Source organism: Stegastes partitus, unplaced genomic scaffold (assembly GCF_000690725.1).
Source record: "Stegastes partitus isolate 25-593 unplaced genomic scaffold, Stegastes_partitus-1.0.2 Scaffold719, whole genome shotgun sequence".
NCBI classification, from domain to species: domain Eukaryota; kingdom Metazoa; phylum Chordata; class Actinopteri; family Pomacentridae; genus Stegastes; species Stegastes partitus.
In genome coordinates, this window is record NW_007578450.1 from 99,600 (window position 1) to 115,990 (window position 16,391).

At 41.3% G+C, this 16,391-nt stretch overlaps 3 protein-coding genes across 3 annotated transcripts in view; 2 read left to right on the forward strand and 1 right to left on the reverse strand.

The window, feature by feature from the left end:
- Positions 1 to 542, forward strand: part of cacna1eb (calcium channel, voltage-dependent, R type, alpha 1E subunit b) — a 71,453-nt gene extending 70,911 nt beyond the window's left edge. Inside the window, 1 exon segment of the mRNA XM_008291122.1 lies at positions 15 to 542. Coding sequence (XP_008289344.1) covers positions 15 to 542 — 528 coding nt within the window.
- A 3,067-nt stretch (positions 543 to 3,609) lies between these two features.
- Positions 3,610 to 8,751, forward strand: LOC103364109 (RING finger protein 11-like). Its single transcript, XM_008291123.1, has 3 exons — positions 3,610 to 4,267; positions 4,691 to 4,860; positions 6,342 to 8,751. The coding sequence occupies exons 1-3, from the start codon at positions 4,145 to 4,147 to the stop codon at positions 6,511 to 6,513; spliced, it is 465 nt and encodes a 154-aa protein (XP_008289345.1). The 5' UTR covers positions 3,610 to 4,144; the 3' UTR covers positions 6,514 to 8,751.
- A 1,393-nt stretch (positions 8,752 to 10,144) lies between these two features.
- rpe65a (retinoid isomerohydrolase RPE65 a) lies at positions 10,145 to 14,279 on the reverse strand. Its single transcript, XM_008291138.1, has 14 exons — positions 14,269 to 14,279; positions 13,839 to 13,921; positions 13,574 to 13,724; positions 13,090 to 13,197; positions 12,776 to 12,917; positions 12,526 to 12,673; positions 11,911 to 11,992; positions 11,692 to 11,824; positions 11,455 to 11,594; positions 11,239 to 11,368; positions 11,035 to 11,149; positions 10,847 to 10,941; positions 10,647 to 10,758; positions 10,145 to 10,529 (listed from the first exon to the last, which is right to left on the reverse strand). Exons 1-14 carry the CDS (start codon positions 14,277 to 14,279, stop codon positions 10,384 to 10,386), a joined length of 1,596 nt encoding a protein of 531 aa, XP_008289360.1. The 3' UTR covers positions 10,145 to 10,383.
- Between the last annotated feature and the right edge of the window lie 2,112 nt (positions 14,280 to 16,391).

A 16,391-nucleotide genomic window follows, 5' to 3' on the forward strand; every position in this document is an offset into this window, starting at 1 on the left:
ATTCTTGTTTCCAGGGCAACAGCTCGGACAGTCCGGTGCCCTCCACCTCGGAGTCCAGCACGCCCAGCGGCCGACGGCCTTCGTCACAGACCCCGACCCGCTCTCGCCCTCACATCTCCTACTCCCCGCTCGTGTGTCGCACGCAGGCCTCGGTCGGCGAGGACGACGAGGACGAGCAGGGAAGCCCGGAGACCGTGAGGCGGGGCAAGCCGGCGTGGGAGACCGAAGAGGGGGGCTCGGGGGAGAGGCGGGGCGAGGCCAGCCGACACCCGTCCCCACCTCGACGCTACCCCTCGGAGCCTTTCCTGGCTTCACAGGAGGACGACCACAGCCCAGACCCCTCTGGTCCCATGGAGACGCTGACCTTCGAGGCGGCTGTGGCCTGCAGCCTGGGACGCTCGAACACCATCAGCTCGGCCCGCCCGCGCTTTCGGACTGGCTGGCAGGTCCCCAACGGACACTTTCGGAAGCGTCTGGCGCAGACAACCTCAGTCCCAGGCTGTGACCCTCTGAGCGACACAGAGGAGGACGACAGGTGCTAGAACAGGAGGCGCAGCGTGGGGGAGGAGGAGAGGCCCAGAGAGGTGTCGGAGGCTGCTACACTGCAGCGTACAGAGTGAAGGTTAATGTGACTCTGTTTGCATCAGTGCTTCGAGGCCGTGAGCCCTCTGGATATTTGGTAAAATGTGAACCCAAAATGACAATGAACAATCCTTCCTGAAACTGTAGTTGCCAATTCACACAGAACACTGACAATAAATAAGGTCTATTTCCTGACTTGTACTTGATCAAAGAGAGTAATAATACATCTCAGATAGTGGCAGGATACAGAAAACACATGAAATGAATGGATCAAATTATGTCATTTGTGTTAATAGGTATTTTCATTTCTGAAGATGTTTCTAAATGATTCAGTGTTGCTCTAAACAGTATTTATCTGTGGGGTGTGAATATGTAACTACATTTTCTTATAAATTAATTGTTTTGTAAATACGTTGTGATCATCACACCATCGCCATTTATTTGAAAAGATCAACACAAACAAGCCATCGCGAAGAGGCGATCTGATCCTTTACCAGACAATGTGGATACTAATAAGTAACACTCAATAATGCTGGATTTTTTTACAGTATGAATGAATGTGCAGGGGAAAAACTGCCTGATTTCCCCCCTTATTTTTCTTTTTGGTATTGAACTTAATAAGTTGTGAGATATGAGCACAGTTATAGACTAACATAGAAAAGATGCTTACTTGTTATTTCACCATACATTCATGTGACATCATGCCTCCACCAAACCTCGGGATCTCTTAATTTTTACTTTTATTTTTCACCGGTCTGAACCCTTTAAACGAGAAATCGCCCAACAATTATATTTCACGTTTGAGTTTGAGCAAAGTCGGGCATGTAATTTTACCGTCAACTGATATGAAAACAAAATGATCTTTCATCTGTTTTCACTTTCTTTCTTCCTTGTGAATATTGTGCGAACCATCGCGGACGATGACTGTAGAGAAACTGCAGACACACCATGACACATTTTGCTTCGAAGATCAACATTACTCTATTACTTACTAATAATGTACAGAGAAATTATGCTGTTTGTAACATTTAGAGAGAGAGAGAGAAAAAAAAATAAACAGTATCAGCTGATGAGCTTTAAATGAATCCTTGGAAATGTTCATTTTAAGGTTTGTGTATTTGTTTTATTTGCCTGAAGATGGCCAATTCTGTGAAACTCACTTAACCAAAAACATGGAGATTTGTATCATAAATTCCTGGAATGCAAATACTTTGTGGGTTTTTATGTGTACAATAGCTGTATATACAAATAAAGGTGTCCTCAAGTTGCCACTGTTATTGGATGTCTTTTTTTTTATTGTTCGTTTTATAGATAAGTGACACCTTGAAGCTCTGAATTCTGTAAACCGGACACCAGTGAGTGCGTCTGGAAACTGTTTCTCCCACTGTAGTGCATGCACATATTGTCAGAGCTGCTCAATAATGGATTTTCTCTCAGACATTTTCCCTTTTTCCTTTTTTTCCCCTCTGTATACATATTATTATTATTATTGGAGGAGCCTGTAAAGAGAACAGTGGAATAAAGGATCATATAAGCATGTAGGTCTTTAACTTTAGTAAAAGTACCAGCGCAAACACTTTAAATAAAGAAATATCATCAGTAAATTCTACTTAAAGAATCAAAAGCATAAGTACTTAGTCCACAAAAGTTGCTCCACTAATACGAATGCATCGGTGTGAGAGTTGTAGCTGCTGTAGAGGTTTAACTACTTTGGGGTTTGACGTCTCTAAAGGATCCTAGAATAGATGTGAGTGGTCATGTGATGGTTAATAGAAGAGGAAATGAGAAAGTTTTGCTTGTTTTGTGTAACTGTGTTGCTTTTGTGTCGTGTTGAATATCTTCTTTGCATCAAATAGTTCAAATGCTAAGAAGTTTAAATGGGAAAAAAAAGCATCTCATGCCAAAAAGGTTTATTAGTTTGGTGTGCAGGACTTTTTCACTGAAGTTATTTTAACACGTCTTTGCAGTAAAAGCACAGATTCAGTAAAGTAAGTAAATAGAAGATGAATCATGCCTGGGTATCATCTAGGTTTGGTTTCAGGGGCCTGGTTGTGCAGATTAGCTCGCTGTCACGCCGTAATGTCTTTAGTAAAGAGAAGAAGTGCAGAAAGATAGCTTAATCATAAATATTGTTTTAAACTAACGACATAAAATATAATTCAAAACAAAGGACAGTCACTGTGTAGTCGAGATGCATCGGATTCAAAGCACATTATTACAGTTGCTCGTAGTGCTGAAGCTGACGTTTGTTTTCTGACAAAAATGTTGAAAATCAAGTTCAGATCAAGACAGAATTAGTGGCAGGATTTTAAAATGTATTCATATTTTCAATGAACTAAAGTATTTTTGTGAAGTAGGACACTAAACTATTAATATTTTACTGCTATTCCATTGTAAAAACAAATTTAAAGAAAGTCATCATTATTTGTTTTGCAAATTTGAACATTTGAGTAGCTGTTCCAAGATTCAAGAACTTTATTGCCATATGTACACGCACACACAGTTCAGTAGGAATTTTTTGTGCAGGGCTAAAGAAGGAGGCGGGGGTGAGAAATACAAGCAAAATGAAAATATAATCAAAATACCAAACGCATACATATACAGTATATACACAGGGTTAACATTTATATACACATAGAAGAAAAATAAGATTATTGTTAAGATTTGCCTCCTTAATTGTGGCAAAGACCCCCACAGTGGGTGAAATCCAACAAATTCCCTGCATTTGCCAACATAAAGTTGTGTTTTTAATTAGTGTTATATGTGTGATATATATTGCTTTGTGTTTTATATGCCTATACATATATGCATATATATAGAGAGAGCATAGTGATAACAGATAATACTAATGAAGTAAAAAAGATAGGGAATTTAGGAAATCATGTAGATAAAAAGCATTTAGAAATGATTGTAAATCATCATTTCTGTGTTATTTTTATCAGAGAAAGGGGCGGGACTTCGGCGCTCTCTTGGGCTTGCGTAAAGAAAATCGTCCAATCAGCGCGCAGAATTACACCATTACGTCATATCCAACGGACCGATAACATGTCCTCCGGTTGAAGAAAGAGCTAGCAAGGAAGCAAACTGTTTAATGTTCCTCACGAAGTTGAAAGGCGGAAATGTCTCTGCAATTCAACGCCAAGACAGCTCAGTGGTGCAGCCAAAGTTTCAGCTGAAGTAGATATTTCGTAGAAATCGCTGGTCTTACAAAGGAATGAGCGATACTCATCAAGGAAGTCGCCCAGCTGGCTAGCGAAAAAGTAGCTAGCTAGGCTGCTAGCCGTCGTTAGCAAGGGAGTTCTTTGTTTTGCTTTTCAGGTGGAGGTCCGTGTTGTCATGAAGCCAAACTAGTGTGGACGCCAACACTAACATTTGACGCTTAAGTAGGAGTTTTATGATCATGTCAAGCGTATCTTTGACGGTAGGCATCTGAACAGTTAATCAGTAGTTTCTGGGGTATTAGAAACACAAACTAAACATTAGCCACCGAGAGCAACTTTAGCAACAAAGATCTGATTTTTTTTTTGACGTCGGCTCGGGAAAGGACTGGAGACACGAAGATATGGGCAACTGTCTCAAGTCTCCGACATCAGACGACATTTCTCTGCTTCATGAATCCCAGTCAGACAGGGCGAGTTTCGGTGACGGGACAGATCCAGACCTGGAGCCACCTCCGCCGTACCAGGTGACAGGCTGCTAACACTCCACTCAGAGCTCATTATTTGAAGAAAGAAAAGTTAATGGCACACAAATGGACATACGATCGCGAGATTAGTGTCTGTTAATAGTCTAAATGCTAACATGCTGTGTGTAGTGTTCTTAAAAATGTGCCTGGACGGTGTGATTTCCAGACTGTTTCAGTGTGATCATGTCTGTGGCCTAATCAGAAGTAGTCCAGCATAATCAGCATTACACCTGAATAAACACACAGCTTTCAGGCCGATGTCTCTAAGTGGCCTGTCAAGAATATCCAGACCAGACAGCTGCTGTATTTTTCCAGTTAATCCCGCAGAGCCCGATCAGTCAGACCACTCTGTGATGACAGAGTGAGCTGGCACAGGAGGATGACTGTATTGTTTCATCTTGGTGTTTCTTTGTCTGTTACCAGGAGCAGGCTCACATGCCCATGTACCATCCCACGCCTAGTCAGGCCCGTCTGGCCACCCAGCTGACAGAGGAGGAGCAGATCCGCATAGCTCAGCGCATCGGCCTCATCCAGCACCTCCCTAAGGGTGTTTATGACGGAGGGCAGGATGGCTCCGAGAAAAAGATCCGAGAGTGAGCTTTTTTTCTTTTTTGCATGCAATACCTTTTACACCTACCGAGGTTGCATGGGGAACATTAATTCAGATATCATAGTTTTGTATTTAAAAAAAATCCCCCTCTCCAATCAAAAACATGGTGTTTTTATATAAGACACATCATATGTTAAAAAAGAGGTCAACATCACGGCTGAGCATTTCTGTGACTTTCCGTAACAGTTCGCTTCAAGCATGTACGGTCGAACAAATCCAACTCCACAGCTTGTCATTGTGTAGTGCAGAGTAGTCGTACAGTGTTTGGGCAGAGTTTCAGGTAAGCTGATGTGCTGGAGCTGTGGAGACATCATAGATCCACATGTTCCAAAGAAGAACAACAGTGTAGAATCACATCAAAGACATGAAGGGAATTATTTTCACGGGAGAAAAACAATGTTAATATGGGGATTGTTACCACTGTTTGACCTCAGGTAGTAATGCATGATGTGATCTTTCTGAGAAGCAAGTCATTAGTAATAAACACAGTTTTTATTCCACTGCCATAAATCTACTGAGCAGCTGAGCCATTCTCAGCCATAGCACTGCAGACTGCTGCTGCACTGCTATTCTGACCCCTTTACATGTATTGTTTCTGCTCAGATGTGTAAAATTCTTGTATATATTTGTTATTTTATTTTTTTCTTTCTATAGTTATTTTACTTTATTTTTTATTTTCCTAGGGTGACACCAACAGCCAAAACCTGAATTCCTTGTATGTTGTGTTTGTACTTGGCCATTAGAGCTGATTCTGGTTCTGATGGCCAAGCACCAGAGGGTTTTGAGGTGCAACCGAATTATTTTGCTGTTGCTGAAACAGCTCGTTATTAGTTGATTAGCTCATCGACAGAAAAGCTTCTCAAAGGTTACATTTTGTCACAATTCCTGTGTGATATATGATCATAAATCAAATATATTTAAGTTTGAGCTGTTGGTCAAACAGAACCAATCAGAGGACGTCCCCTCTGGCCCTGTGAGCTGCTGGTGGTCGTTTTTGAACTGAAATTTTCAGACATTTTGCAGGTGAAACAAAAGGTAATTTAAATAACTGGTAATTGCATCTTATTCTAAATTGCATCCCCGTTATCATTAAAGTGATTTGAAATCTGGATATGAGCTCCAATTATCTATTTATTTAGCAAGAGGGATGAAAGAAGTTAAACACTTAAAAAAAAAAAGAAAAAGGACTTTCTATGTAAAGTGTGAACATGCTGTTGTAACTTCCACTGATAGATGGAGAAAAACAGCAAAAACTAATTTGCTTAATTGACTTAATCAATTCTGTTAGATGATTTATTGATTATCAGAATTGCTGCCAACTGATTTTCTGTCTTCTACATTCATGGGTGAATATTTTCACTTTTACTGCAGCCATTTAAAAGCCCTGAGAGCTGTAAAGTGACATAAAAATGTTACGGTAATGTGTACATTCCTCAGTGTTTTATTTATTTCTGTTGTTTCCAGATGCGTGATCTGTATGCTGGACTTTGTTTACGGGGACCCCATCCGGTTCCTGCCGTGTATGCACATCTATCACATGGACTGTATAGACGACTGGCTGATGAGATCCTTCATCTGCCCCTCCTGCATGGAGCCTGTGGATGCTGCCCTGCTCTCCACCTACGAGACCAACTGATCCTCCCCCCCACCCCCTTCTCCCCCATGCTTAGATCAAACCCGATCCCCTCCAGTCCCAAAACCTAACAGCTGCCCTCTTGTAGAGTGAGAGGAGCTGACAAACCTGTTGGCTGTTGTCTTGCACTTTGAAAAATTTTCAAACTTCACTCACCTAACGTTGGCCTTTCATGCCCCACCCTTCCCCCCCTCCCCCCAGGTCTGATGCTGAGGAAGCTGGTCTTAAACATCAGTTACACAAGTCAGTAAGAAAACTGTTTCCCCACGACTTTGCATGATTGTGTTTGTATGTGTTCGTCATGCTGAGTCGGTGTCCAGCGTTGCCACTAAACAGTGAGCACGTGGAGGTCCGTGTGTGTGTGTGTGTGTGTGTGTGTGTGTGAGAGAGAGAGAGAGAGAGAGAGCTGTTTGGCGACTTTCCACTCGAGCTGGTCTCAGTGGCGTTTTCTCCTCAGCTGACTCCAGTTCACCTTCATTCCCAGCTGATGACGAGTTAAATGGACAATTAGATTAACAAATTATTGACCAACGCCGAGAGGTGTTGCTGGATATGTTTGATCAAATTAGTGGTTTCCTGTGGCCACATTAAGCGAAGCCTTTGGAACATATTGATCTTCTAAACATGCTCTCACATGAAGAAAAAAAAAAAAAGGCCCAACACTTTGAAAATATGGAAATACACGGCTGATGTTTACACTGTTGGTGTATGAGACAACCGTCTATTGCTTTACAGTTAGGCAAGATTACACAAAAAAAAAAAATATGCACACACTTTACAGAAATCACCCAAAGTATACGAGTATGCAGTGTTGACCTTTATGGAGATCAAAACTACACAATGTTTGTCTGTGGCCACTGCTTTAAAAATGGTCCGACATGTAAAAATGTGTTGAGGTGAAGGGTTAAAAAAAAAAAAAAGAAAAAAAGATGTTTGTAACGTGAATGTTTCCCCAGACGATGTGTAAAGTAGCTGACAGCCAATGTAAAGGGCTCATTGGTGCATGGGCAGGTGGATCAGTCGGTCAGAAATTAGAGACGCTTGCACACACTTTTCATCTGATCCAGAGATTTGCACTTTACTTATAGGACAGTATCTAAAACAATATATTAATATATGTACCTTATAACCTTGCACTATCAAGACTTCATTCCTTTATCTCCTGAGATGCAAAAGCTATATAGCTGATAAAGATATTTTCAGAGCTGTCAGTAGTCACTTATCACGTTGAAGTAAGCCTGAAGACGCATTTCATGAAATCTGTGGTTCAATAGTGTGAGAATTCGCTTTGTTTTGCGATTTTGATTGTTCTTTGATTTTTGATTCTTGTGTGTAAGTGAAGGGACAGAGGCTTGCTGAAGTTTAAAGGAATGCTTTGACATTTTAGGACGTTTGGCTCGGTCCCTTCCTTGTCGAGAGCTGACTGTTCAGAATTGATCGCGTCTGTAGACCTTGAGACAGTTAGCTTAGCATTGGGGCTGATGCTGCGGATAAAAAGCTACACCGGGTCTCTTCTGAAGCTCAAAAACCTTACTTGTGTTTTTTTAGGGAGTTTAAAAAAAAAAAAAAGAAATCATGATTTTTATATTTCTTTCCATGCACAGATCACATTCACAAATAAGATATAACTTGTTCCATCCATCAATCAATCAGCTGTACCCGCTTTGTCCTATAGAGGCTCGCGGGTGTTGGATCTTATCCCAGGTAATATTAAATGAAAGGTTGGGTACACCTTGACAAAATGTCTATCTGTCACAGAGCTGATATAATATATTGCTTCATAAATTTAATAAGTGCTGGTTGGCCAGTTTTTGAGCTTTGGACAGAGCCAGGCCTTCCGTCTTTATGCTACGTTAAGCTAATTGCTTCCCTGGTCCGACTTCATACTTTGCATCGACAGTTATATCAGTCTTTATCTCCTGGCAAGAGAGCAAATAATGTTGAAATATTCCTTTAATGAAATTAAAGTCTAGGTTTGCAGTGAAGCTGTTTAATTGTAAATGGACATCAAAGTGCAGTTTGGCTTCCTCCACGCCTATCTATACATGACATCATGTTTTTGTGTTTTACGACACTAAACTTAACGTGTTTATTTTTATTTCCAGTCACCGTAGCAGTAGTTAGAGTCATCGCTTTCCTTTTGAATCGTGGCATTGTTTGGTGATGGTGGTGTTGGTGTCTTCTTCAGTTACCCGTGTTTTACTTTCACATGTTTTGTTACAACTTTGTAAAAAAAAAAAAGGAAAGAAAAAAAGAAATCCACTGCGTATTTAGGACATAAAGTATATAAATATTACACTGGTTTCAGTCTGACTGTGCAAACCTCTGTCCCAGCTGAATTTCAAAGTGTGAGAGACTTCTCTTCTGGTGTGACAGTCAAAAGTGAGATATTATTGTTCTCCACTGAGCTTTCCTTTGCTGTGTTTTTCAATTTGAGTTTATTCTGATCATTAATATTTCCTGTAATCTTGTTTTACTTCTTTCTTTTTGGAAGGCTGAGAAGCCCTCGTGTATAAAAAATAAAAAATAAAAAAATACAAATAAAGAAGAGGAAAAAAAAACTGTTGGATTTGTTTAATTAAAGTAATCAAAATACAGACACCTCCCCACGTGAAAGATCAGCGAGTGAAGCGGGATAAACGCGTGCTAAGGGGCAGATTTGTGGCTGCGTGATTACCAAAATGAGAGATTACGGAATACACAAAATATTCCTTTGAGCCTTTCATTAGTGCAATCCTAAAATCTGGCAGCGGAGTGGAAAACGTGACTACATAATCAGGGTTCTTCTTTCTGACTGGTGCAGCGAGTGAGCTCAGTCCGTATTGGTAACGGTTAATGTTTGTTTTCCTCTGCTTGCATCAGCTGCGGAGGAAACAGTCCAGTTCCCTGTTTTTTTTTTTTATTATGTGCATTGTTGTCCGAGGTTGGAGTTACAACGACCAAAAGGTACATCCTCGTCTTATATAAACTGAAATGTGGCGTCTGAGGGGTCGTGACATTGTATACGAGGGCCATAAATCCACTTTAATCCACTGAAAAAGAATAATTGATTGCAACATGCCCTTTCTTTCTTTCTTTCCTCAGATTAGGCACTAACACAGTTAATCAGCTTTGCGGTGCTGCAAGATCCGCATGCTTTCGCTTTTTAGATTAGATTTAGACAACTTTGAGCAACACAATAAAGAAGGACGTGGAAAGGTCACCCGTTGAAATGCGACCATAATGAGATTTTGTGTGGCAACATATTAAATCTCTGCAAATATCTGGAGAATTTAGGCTGAAGGATTAATTGGGCCGGTTGTATTTGCTTTAATGTCAGTCGGCGGCGGCGGCGGCGGCGGCGCATCGTTTATCAAGAGTAATACTCGCTTGTTATAGGAGAGCACTACAAACGCAACAGGATACAACCCCGTCAAAATACCACAAGATCCTTTTGTCTCACGAGGCGGCCCTGGAGGGAATTCAACGTGGTGTTCAAAAAATATTACAGCTATTCAGTATCTCAGATGAAGGTCAGGACCACTTGTCAGGCCACTCGGCTGCAAGTAGCAAACAAACGCACCGTAGATCAATACCAAACAGGAGAGCGCATTAATATTGATAGATTTACTTTTGCAACCATGTGTGTGAAACCTCATGGGAACAAATCCATTTTATCCAATTCGGGTTTCGACGTTCTCTTATAGTATCGTGGCTCAGACGGAACCCAACGACTGCAAATGACGACATGCAATGATTTTTTTTTTGTCAACAAAAAAGCCTTTATTTTCCTGACACTAACAAACTTTTTTTTGTTTTTATTTTTTACCGTTGTAGTGGCAATTGATAAGCAAGAAGTGGTTGATTATTGTTGATACCCTCGAAGATGCATGATTACGGTTTGTACATCCCGTGGAAGGTGACAGGAATGGAGCACTCCACTTCCGCCCTGGCGACCTCAGACAGATCCTTGGCGTTGAGGATGAGGAGATACGCAGGTCTCTGGGAACCGGGAACTGCCACGATGGTGAGCAGGACTCCTGTGAGAACAGCAGGCACCGGCCTCGTTTAGCAATTAAACTGATGATTTGAGTGAATTACAACTAGTTTTAACTGAAGCGCTTCCCGTTATTCTACTTCATCTGCTGCTGCCTTACCGTCATCCTCATCCACCGCCTCCGGAGTCTGAACAAACAGGGGCTCTGAAGGGTAGGAGTCGGGCTCCTGCCATACCCAGGTCTCCTTGGTCTTCACGTTCAACTTGCAGATCTGTGCACAAGTTAGAGAGAAAAAAAATCAGCTAAAGAGCCCGTTCTCCTACACTCTCAACCTAACATCAGGTGTTTAACAATCGTACCCTGTCTGGTATGAAATGGTTGAGACCGAGGCCGTAGGCGTAGGTGTAGTTCTTCCCTCCGTACCTCTCGTAGTTAATCTGAGGAAACTCAAAGGCTGCAAAACCCCAACAAAAATACATGATTACACATTGAAGATCCTTCTAGCAGCCGTTTAAAACATCATGTGTCCTGATGGGTGTGCTGGCACCTTGGCGGGGTCCAGAGAACAGCACCTCGGGCTCCAGCCAGATCATCCCGTCGGCGTGCATGGTGGCTGTAGCGGTGGTGTACGGAAGGCTCACAAGGTTCTTCCCCTGCTCCTCCTGCATCAACACATGAGATGAGACTTCACAAATGTAGCATCTGTAGGTGGAATTTCGTGTCGCTCCGATGAGGCCGACCGGTGGCTCACCTTGTGGATGTCCAAGGGAATGACGTATCGGCGCACCTCCGGTTGGGGCGCCATCATGGCCGCCTTCTTCACCTCGTCCCAGTTGGCTCTCAGGTTGGCCAACCACAGATAGTTGTACACAAACTCAAAACTGCAGAAGAGAACAATAATGAATAACAATATCTCTGAATCCCACAAAGAGGCAAACGATAAATGAAGATGTAACTCTTCGGTTACCCTTTCCATGCACACAGGTCGACGACAACGAATCCTTGGTCCTCATAGGTGTTGATGTGGTGGAACATGCCAATGGGTGCTCCTTTGAACTTGTGATCGATGTACTCGCCTGGGTCTTTCCTGGCAATGTGGAACAAGGTCTGGAAACAGTGCACCAAAATAGATGAGTTTTTATGCAGGAGAGGTGCCAGCGTGTGAGTTTAGTGAATGTTTTAGGAATCTACTCCAAGTTCTTACTCCCTGGCTCTCATTGGACTCGAAGCAGTCCATGTAGTTGGAGCCGCGGATGCTCCAGGCGCTCAGGAACTTCAGCAGGTTGATTTTCACTGGAGTCTCCACGAAGACAAAGTAGTTCTCCGACATGCCGAAGCTGACGTTCATGAGAAGAGAATGTGAAAATGTCTACTTCATGCACGAACACTGATGAGAAGCTGAACCAGATCAAATCACACACACCTGTGCACGTAGGAGGGCTTGAACCTCTCGTGGCTGGGGAACTGCACCACCACCTTGGACTTCTCAATGGGATCAGATTTATCTAAGAAAGAAAGGGGAGGATGTTTGTGCTACACATACACATTATTTAAATCTTTTTTTGTTTCCCTTATGCAGCTTTAAGGTTATAAAATCCTCACTGTCTGACAGCATCATCTTGCTCCAGTTCTTCTGTAAATCTATGGATGTTTACACTGAGAGAAATATTCAAACACGAGCTTCAGTGCAGAGCAACTCTTCTCCTGTGATGAGAAATTTATATTTGTGCACTTCAGCCTTTTTTTTCTGTCGCATTTTGATTCAAACCACAGACTGTATTTTTTATGAAAGCAAGTTCTCCAGATGTAAATATTTTAGCTCGAGCATCGTTTTACATCAGCACATTCAGCCTGACGTATTTGGCGTCTGTGTAAATCTGCACTAGGTGCGATTTTTGGACATCAGGCCATGCCAGCGTGTTATGAAATTTCAACCCCAATTTACCAGCTTATTTCTAGTGTAAACTGAGTTTAAGGAGAGGCCGCTGCTGCACAAGTGTCTCTTTGTGTTAGTGTTTCATGCGGCGCTGATCCGAACCTTTCTGTGTGGGTGGGATGCGGACAATGTTGTAGGCCAGTGTTGCTCCTTTTCCCATGCAGTTTCCAATATTATACACAGTACCATCTCTCTCAATGTGAGGGTGGGCTGTCACTCCGTTAATATTGATGTAGTTGCACATATCGACCTGCAAAGAAGATAAAAAAGCATTTTACTGAGCAAACGGTGACATTCAGAGCTTACAAGTGTTAAGGTCTCCGCTTGAGTTCTGCTAAATGTATTGATGTACCTTCTTCAGTGTCTCCAGAGTATCAGTGTTTACTTTAGTGATGTAGTTGGTTTCTGTTACGGCATAGAAATCCTCACCAACGGGGTAGACGTTCACCAGGCAGTTGTCTGTGACCTCAACACCTTTGAAGTAAGAGAAAAACCTGCAAACAGAAAGAAAAAAAAAAAGGAAAAGATTGAAGCCTATTCAGCAGTGTTACAAAAAAAGGAGCTTAGAGGAAAATACTGCATTGATTTTCCTACTTTTATACACTTTCATTCTACAGTGAAAAGCATCCAGATCACAGTGAGAAAGACTGTGCTTATGCAACCGACCTGGAGAAGATATTTTTGCAGGGATCAGGGTACGCAAATGTACCAAACTCAGTGATCACCACACGCTTCTCTGTAATGGCTCGCACATAAGCGTCTGTCCTGACGAACCTAAATGGAGGAAAGAATGATGAAGCATTTCATACCAAAAGCAAAAGATTTCACTAAAATTCATTGTTCACTACCCTTAAAACTTGTATGATTCATGTGTTTGCAGCTGCATTTCATTCAAAAGTGTTTAATCTCTATGAATCCAAATCTAAAACTAGAACTCAGCTTTGACATGAGAAATGCTGCAAGAAATTTTAACTCACAATTGAATGTAAAATTTAAAACATGGTGCTGATTAAGATAAAATTCACAGTGTTAATGCATTTGTACTGTATGTGCAGCTTCATTAGAAAAGTCACACATTTACTGTGCCCCAATAACAGAGATCTGAAGCTCACATAGTTTCAATTCTCTACATATTTCTTTGAAGTCTTACTTTCGGAAGTAGGTGACTTGTCCGTTCTTGAAGTCGAACTTGTGCATGAGGGCCTGACCATCGAAGAGGTGGTAGAAGGGTTCATCTCCAACCTCAAACAGTCCCGGTCCCAAACGGAGAAGACTTCCCTTCAGAAATGAAGGAATCCTGCCTGCAGAATAAACAGCAATCGAGGAGTTTTTAATGTATCGGGTTGTAAAGGTGCATTATCAAAAGAACACAAAAAGATAAGAGACTGTCTTCAATCTGAAAGATGCAAACAAACCTGTGACTGTTGCTGGAAGAGCCTCAGCCAGCTCCTCAGCTGTCTCAAAAATCTTCCTGTAGCCACCAGCTGGGTGTTCAAATCTGGCATGAAAAAGTAAACATCTCAGCATACATTGCAGCTAAGTCAATTAAGGTTGATGATTTGTTTTTTCCCCCCAGCAAGTTAAATGTATGTCTGTTAGTTTAAGTAGCTGCATTTCTAACAGGTCATGCAGTTCACAGCATAGCAGTCAGCTTTTAAATCTCACAGCGGCTTAACCTGCTGCTGACACACTAACTCCAGCCACTGTGCAAAAGTTACAGGATCAAGTTAAACAAATGTGCACATATGAGCTGGATAAGACATTTCCAAAATTTATTTTAAAAAAAACAAACTTCCCGACTTGTTGCCGTTATGCTACTCATAAATACATGAGTTAGAAACGTACCTGCTGGCCATGGTTCTTCCTTGTAATGGCAACACACAATGCAAACTCTCCGGTCACTTCTGAACTGGAAGCCTCTGACTCTCCCAGTGGATTTGGGGTATTTATTCGTCTGGTCCTCCTCACCGTGACCACAGTCTGCGCTGTAAATCTCCCCCCTGGCCAATCATGTCACACCGTGAACAAGAATCCCATTGTGCCAATATCCTCTGCTTGGTGACCCAATGGCTACCCTTCTGAAACCGGATTTATTGCAGAGAATATGTATTGCAGAGAACCACGCTTGGCAAAAGTGTCGCAAGAGCACATGTGATTTCTTTATTTTCAATTGTGTCGACTGTTTGGATGTTTGCGTCAAGTCACACTAAGTGCTCCATATATTTCAGCACTGATGCAACATATAAAGCCACAGAAGAACAGGATTTAAATGAACAGAAAGTGATTTAGAATCTGTGGGTTCTACAATACACACGTGTGTCTTGGTTACATGTGTGTGAATGTCACAAACTTTTTTAAAAAATAGAAATAGTCATTAGTATGAGTGCTAAATTGATTTTTAAAGGAAGATACTAGGCCCCTATTTTAAATTAAATGATGGGTTTCTGGCATAATGCAGAACTAGAACGGAGCTAATAATAACATCTGTTGCAAAACAACAGCAACTGAACTGCTAATATTAGGTGATGTTGCACAATGACTACGACACATGATGTTAATTAGATTAAACGTGGCCGGTTGCTCTTTGGTCTGAAAACAAAATGCTAACTAACTTGCTTGTCTCAGTGCCACTGTAATCCAGGTGTAGGATTATGCTGGACGTAGCCCGAAGACAGACGCCGCATTGTTTCTCCTGGGAAATAGCACCATTAGGAGAGAGAGTTTCGCCAGAAGCTGTTTTGTCACTGTCACGCAGAGTTGTGACGTGGCTGCACCAGCACGACACATGTGGGCTGAATGAATGGGCAAAATAAAACATTGTTGTGATAATCTGTCCGTAAAGAGATGTGATTGAGTGCCACAGCTTAGAAGCTTTTCTGGGGCTGTCAGCAACATGCCATGAGGAGAACGTTCAGAAAACTGGAGAAAACCTTAGATCTAGAGGTCCATAGCACCCATCATCTCCACAACAATATATATCAAACTTTATTCATTGATTCAAACCCATGGGATTGTGCAGAAAGTTTCAGAGAAATTAAACATGAAGTAAATTTTAAAAAAAAGTGTTCACACTGTTTACTTTAGTAGATATGCCAATGCCACACTGTCAATACTCCATTACAGGTAAAGGTGCTGGATTTTAAATTGTACTTATGCAAAAGTAGAACTGTGCTTTCACCAAAGTGTTCCTATGATGCAGAGTAGCACCTTTCATTATTGTTGTGCATTAATGCATTAAGACACAATCAATAGCTGGTGATTGAGTTGAAGCTCTTTGTTGCTGTTTTATATACAGTTGTGTAGTTTAAGTTACAATACCATCTCATATTTTAGAAAGCCATCGCAGTTTTGTGCCTGAAATCTTAATCTGAAAAACTTAAATGAACTAAAGCAGTCATTTAAATGTAGCACGATAAAAAAAAAAAAGAAATACCTGAGTAAAGTACAAGCAGTAAATGTGCTTTGTCCACCACTGACTATATATACATATATATCAGTATTTACCACCCACAGAATAGTCTGCCCAGTGTCAGTATTTTTCTACATATGGAACAATCCTGTGCTAAACTCACATCCAGAGTAATTTGTGCTGCATCTGAATTTGTACAATAAATGTCTGCAAACAGTTTAAAGCAAACCAAGCTCAGCAAGTGATGGGAGAAGCACCATGGAAGCTGATAATGATGATAAAGTGATGGCAAAGCTATTTTTATTTCCCCATCAATACTCAAGAGAGGGCGACCTCTGTTGGTTATTCATCGCATATTCAAACTGTATTTATTTATTTTTTTAATACACATTGACAGGCTTGAGTACGCTGACAAACAAGTTTACAATTACATTGATTAGATGAAGCAAAAAATAACCCAATAAACCTAATAATCTGGATTTTTTTTTTTTTTTACCATACACTGTATATTAGAGACAGTTGTTATGAACGAATCAGCACTATTTTCCTCAACAACTAC